This window comes from Tachyglossus aculeatus, chromosome 3 (assembly GCF_015852505.1).
Source record: "Tachyglossus aculeatus isolate mTacAcu1 chromosome 3, mTacAcu1.pri, whole genome shotgun sequence".
NCBI classification, from domain to species: domain Eukaryota; kingdom Metazoa; phylum Chordata; class Mammalia; order Monotremata; family Tachyglossidae; genus Tachyglossus; species Tachyglossus aculeatus.
Window position 1 is genome coordinate 55,208,730 of NC_052068.1, and position 6,000 is coordinate 55,214,729.

General features: G+C 43.9%; 1 protein-coding gene across 1 annotated transcript in view; it reads left to right on the forward strand.

Moving 5' to 3' along the window:
* Nucleotides 1-5,418, forward strand: part of SLC1A3 (solute carrier family 1 member 3) — a 162,138-nt gene extending 156,720 nt beyond the window's left edge. The window contains exon 10 of the mRNA XM_038743853.1: nucleotides 3,211-5,418. Within this exon, the coding sequence (XP_038599781.1) occupies nucleotides 3,211-3,415 (205 nt within the window). The 3' untranslated portion in view covers nucleotides 3,416-5,418. The remainder of the gene's footprint in view (nucleotides 1-3,210) is intronic.
* Nucleotides 5,419-6,000: the final 582 nt, after the last annotated feature.

Sequence of the window (6,000 nt, forward strand, 5' to 3'; positions counted from 1 at the left end):
TCTTGGCCAACTTGGACATTGCGACTCTTCCCTCCTCCTTGAAATGCTGTCAGATGCAGGTCTGGCAATACAATCCTCACCCGGTTCTCCCACCCCCAACGCTTGCTAATGGGTCCCCTCTGCCTGGAATACTTTCCCCCCTTCAAAACCTCCAGATCATACCTCCTCACCTTCAAAGCCCTCCTGAAAACCCATTTCTTCCAAGAAGCCTTCTCTGATTAATTTTCAACACCTGAAGTCTCAGCATCCAACAACCACCTTTACACCTGTGTGTTATTTGCACTCATAATCAGGACTTTGGCATATTCAGTTCTAAGACAGACCCTTGTTTTTCTCCTGCTCTCTATCTTGTAAATCATGTCTATCTTTCTGACTGTAGATTGTAATCTCTGGAGGGTAAAAACTCAGTCTTTGGCTTTAAATGTGCTCTCACAAGCACTTAGTACCCTGCTCTGAGCTGTACCCAGTAGGTGCTCCAGAAATGGTTGACTGCCCGTTCTTAAAACATGTTCAAGTTTTAGATTGGAGCAGGACGTCTAAGAGGATGTGTCATTCATTCATTCCATTGTATTTATTGAGCACTTACTGTGTGCAGAGCACTGTACTAAGCACTTGGGAAGTACAAGTTGGCAACATCTAGAGACGGTCCCTACCCAACAACAGGCTCACAGTCTAGAAGGGGGAGACAGACAACAAAACAAAATATATTAACAAAATAAAGTAAATAGAATAGTAAATATGTACAAGTAAAATAAATAGGGTGGCCCTTCCCCGGTGCGCTCCCCCCACCCCCCCAACCCCGGGCCTCACCATCTCCTCCATGTCCTGGAGAAAGGAGAAGATATCAGATTAGATAAAATGTGGGAGTCAGGACTGGAGTTGCAGGTTTGGAAATCATCCTCAAAGAGTTGGTAACTGATTTGTATAACAGATGGACTTCCTAAGTGGGAAACTATACAGCAAGAAAACCAGGTCCAAGCTTCGAAACCTTGAGGTTTTTTTGCGTTTCTTTTTTAATGGTAATTGTTAAGTGTTTACTTTGTGTCAAACACTGTTACTAAACTCTGGGGTAGGTACAATTTAATTAGGTTGGACACAGTTCCCGTCCTGCAAGGAGGCTCACAGTCTAAGTAGGAAGGACAACAGGAGAACTGAGACACAGAGAAGTAAAGTGACTTGTCGAAGGTCACAAACCAAGTAATTGACAGAGCCGGCATTAGAACCCAGGTCCTCTGTCTCCTAGGCCTGTGCTCTTTCCAGGGTCAGAAGCAGTGTGGCCTAGTGGAAAGAGCTGGTCTGAGAGTCAGAAGACCTGGGTTCTAATCCCGGCTCAGCTGCTTGTCTGCTGGGTCACTTTGGGCAAGTCAATTCACTTCTCTGTGCCGCACTTACTCCTTCTATAAAATGGGGATTAAGACTGTGAGCCCCATGTGGGATGTGGACTGTGTCCAACCGGATAATGTTGTATCTACAGTGCCTGGTACATAGTAAGCTCTTGACAAATACCATTTTAAAAAGTGAAAGAGAAGAAGCTGTGGGATTTGGTCAGAAGAAGATCCCTGGAGGTCTTAGAGAAGGGTTTTAGAAGAATGAAGTGGGAAAAATCCAGATCGTAGGGGATTGCAGGGAGTCTAGGCAGTGAGAAAACAGAGACAGCAAATATTGGCAGCAAAAGTAGAGGAGTTTAGTGTGAAAAGTAAATGCAGAAATAACTAGATGGTGTGGTGGGGTAGAGATGTTTTATCAAAGTGTGGAAAACAGAAGGCTAATTTGAGGGAGGAAATCCTGGGGGGAAGGAGAAGAAGCTGATGATAATCGTGAGAGGTTAAAGGGGACAGAAGCAAGTATTTGTATAAGGTGAGAGTAATTTTGGGAACGGGAGCTGGGGGCCCTATTTTGAGCACTAGGGATGATAGCCTATGGCAGCCCTCTCAAAATGCCCCAGAACCAAACAAAATTGGGTAATTGTCTGGCCAAGCTAGACAAACTCCATTTCATTCAATTGGCCGAAGGCACCTTAGTCAAAAACACTTCCGTTAACAGTAAGAAAAAGCGACTGATAGTAGGGTAAGAGAAAAGAAAGCGGACTGTTAAAGGGGGAAAAGGGGAAGGAAGGATGAAAAGGCACATGGCCTCCAAATGCTGGAATATGTCAGTAAATTGTATTGTTGAGCTGCGTGGAAATAATCCTTTCTCTTATGTCAGCACTGAATTCCTCCACATTCAGTCTTAGAGATAGCCTTAAAAGATGCCTACCTAAGATGTGAATTAGATTAATTCATTCCTTCAGTAATATTTCTGAAAAATCTACTATGTTCAGAGCCCTGTACTGGGCACTTGGGAGAATGATGTGACCTATTGGAGAGACCTTAGGTCTGCGAGTCAGAAGGATGTGGGTTCTAATCCCAACTCTGCTAATTGCTTGCTGTATGACCTTGGGGAAGTCACTTAACTTTGCTGTGCCTCAGTTTCCTCAACTGTAAAACAGGGATAACTGTTCTCCCTGCTACTTAAACTGTGAGCCCCATGCGGCACAGGGACTGTTTCCAACCTAATTAACTTGTACCTACCTCAGAGCTTAGAACAGTGTTTGACGCATAATAAGCACTTAAATACATAAAAAGAGTATGCAGTTGCAAAATAATAATAATGATGATGATGGTATTAAGTGCTTACTATGTGTCAGGCACGGTTCTAAGCACTGGGGTAGATACAAGCAAATCAGGTTGGACACAGTCCCTGTCCCACCTGGGGCTCATTTTTAATTCCCACTTTACAGATGAGATAACAGAGGCACAGGAAAGTTAAGTGACTTGCCCAAGGTCACAAGGCAACCAAGTGGCAGAGCTGGGATTAGAACCCAGGTCTTTCTGACTCCGTGGCCCATGTTCTATCCACTAGGTTGTGCAGGCCCTGCTCTCAAGGGACTCACAATCTAAAAGGGGTGACAGACAAACCTAAATCATATACCCACAGTGGATGCAAGAGGAAAAATACAGATTCAACTGGTAACGACAAGAGTTTGGAAAAATGGATAAGTCAGTGAGTGAATGAACAAACAAACGGAGCATGTACCTCGGTGTGTATAAACATAAACGTTAAGGATGATGGCCAGGTTAGCAAAACCAGGGGGTGGAAATGAATTGGGAAAAGTCACCTGGTGTTTTATGTGATCAGGACCTGAGTGAGTCTCTTTCATTTCCACCTCAGGGACCGACTTCGTACCACCACCAATGTTCTGGGAGACTCTCTCGGAGCAGGAATTGTGGAACACCTGTCACGGCACGAGCTGAAGACCCAAGATCTGGAAATGGGTAATTCCGTGATCGAAGAGAATGAAATGAAGAAGCCCTACCAGCTCATTTCCCAGGAAAATGTGGCCGACAAATCCACCGACAGTGAAACCAAGATGTAGGCTGGGGAAAATAACCGGGTGTCCAGATTAGTAGAAGTCTGAAAACCATTCTGCTTTTTCCATCCATTTATAACATCTCACTTTCCACAAGTCCCTTGATAGCTTGCTTTCTCCTCCTAGTCGGATAGCATCGACAGTGTTCATCAACAAACAAGGAGAAGGAGCAATGGCCAGAACAAAAGATTGTCATCCCTCTTTAAAAATCAAAACCAACTAGAGTTTCCTGCTGATCATGCTGGGTATGAGAGGAGAGCAAAAGATTTGTTGATCAGATCAACAAGAACATACAAGTGTACATGTTACTCAAATCCTGTAAATGTGATCCCTTTTTTTTTTCTTTTATAAACTGGAAATCACTCTTTATAACAGGCTGAAAATGTTTTTATTTTTTTAAACTCCTGTTACAAATCCTTAATATCCTTCAGCATGCAGTCCAATTTAGCACTCAAAAGATAATAACTTGATATAATGGCCATCCAGAGAACAGAAGTGCAGAGAACCTTTTTTTTTTTCTCCCTTAGGATATGGTATTTCCATATCTTGCTGCGAGCAGGCGATATCAAAGTGCCCACGGACAAAGGGAGCTGAGAGGGGTGAGCAGCGATGCATCTATGTCCTGCGTTCTGTCCCCTAACTTCTTGTATGAAAGGTCATTTAGGAGAGGGTGGGCCTTCCATTTTATTGCCAGAGAGCCCACATCCACATGGCGGAAGGGGCAGTGAGGTTTCAAATGCCCTGTGTTTGGGACAGCTCTTCCTGTAGGGGAAAGTGCTCCCAGTTTCCCTCATTCAAGGGAGAACTGAAGTCTTAAGGGTTTATCCACTACTTCACTAATCAGGATAGTCTTTAGAACGTAGAACTGAAAACTAAATGAATATTCATGGTCTTCCTGAGTATTAGGAGAACTCTAATTGGCAGGACGGCGTGCTCAGAACCTATAAAGAGAGGATTTTAAAGACGATTGCCAGAGGCTTTCAAAGTGAACGGGAAGAACATTCAGAAGATTGGAGCGGGGAGGGTCTCATAGACATTGCTTTTTCCGTTCAGTCCAAAGTCATTCCCCAGAGTAGTCACAGAAGGGCGGAACATTAAGTTTATATATTTTTCTCTCGTATTTGTTTTTAGGAGTCAAAATGGAAGAGATTAATTAAGGAGGTAGAGGTGGGTGTTTGAGGAACTGGGGACCCAAGAGCCTGAAGCTCTATGTGTTGCTGACTTGTACTTCCCAAGCGCTTAGTACAGTGCTCTGCACACAGTAAGCGCTCAATAAATACGATTGAATGAATGAATGAAGCAGGGAGGGTGTCTCTGCTTACCTGAAAATGTTTTTGCCTTGGGTATGACGTTCACCAACTAAGGGAAATGAGAGATATCTTTGGGTTGGAATTCCACTCGTCAAGTACATGAGCCCTTCAGCTGGAACTTTGTTCCTGAAAGAAATAGCGAGACGACGTACGGAGGGAGATCACGGTGATGAAGAGTGGGGTGTTCGTTTGAGGCAGGACATCTCCCAGGCTTCAGGTGGTGATGCAGGTTTGGTTCCCTAGGAATGCTCAGGATCCTTGTGGTCAACTGGAAGTGTCGGGCAATGCAAGCTTTGTTTGAAGTGCTGACTGAAAGTCGCGAAGATGGACTCGCTAACCGATTGAAAAATCTAGACACAAATCCTCTGATGTTTTTAGGCATGTTTTCATATAGATTCAGTGCCGAGCGTGTGTATAAAGAGTTAACACTAGTCTGTATGAAGTAACAATTAATGTTTTGTGGCAGTTATGTTTGGCGATACTTGGCAAAGATTTCATGTAAATGCTGTCGTCCTACGAACCTATGGAGAAAAATGAACAGTGCATCTTTTTTATACTAACTGTTTCTTATGGAAATCAGGTCCCCTAAGATGTACCCTCCCCTCCACTTCTCACTGGCTCAGCAGGAAGCTGTCCAGTGGGAGTAGAAAACCGTGACTTTGTAGATGTATTTTCAATAAAAGATAGTTTTACATTATATTTTTCGTGATGGTTTTTCCCAAGGGAGAATCTGTCCAGAGTGCCATCTCTGCCACACAACTGATCCCCCAGTGATCTGAAAGAACTACTATCTCCTTGAGAGCCTCACATCAACAGGGCTTTTCTGGGGCACGAGGGAGAACCTCTACTCTGTGGTAAACACTCCGACACCCAGCCAACCCCTAAAACCTCACGCATACACACCCCACCTCCCTTCACAAACACCCTTGGAAGGCACTACTCCCTCCACACCCCAAAACTTAGACTTGGAGCTCCATTCGGGAAAGGGACTGGGTCAACCTGATGATCTTGACTGTGGTGCTTAATACAGTGCTTGGCACATAGCAAACACAAGCAATTATTATTGTTATTAATAATGATAAAAATAGTGATTGTGATGATGATAACAATAATAATAAAATACCACAGGATTTTCATCCGTCCCCCCTCTTCCTACTCCCCAGTTGAGAGAGTAGCCACAGGATCTAGAAGAAGAGGTTTGGGGTCGGAGACACTTGGCAAAAAAGCTGCAGAGCTCATACCTTAGAAACAGTTCAAACCCATTTTTATGATTCCCAGCAT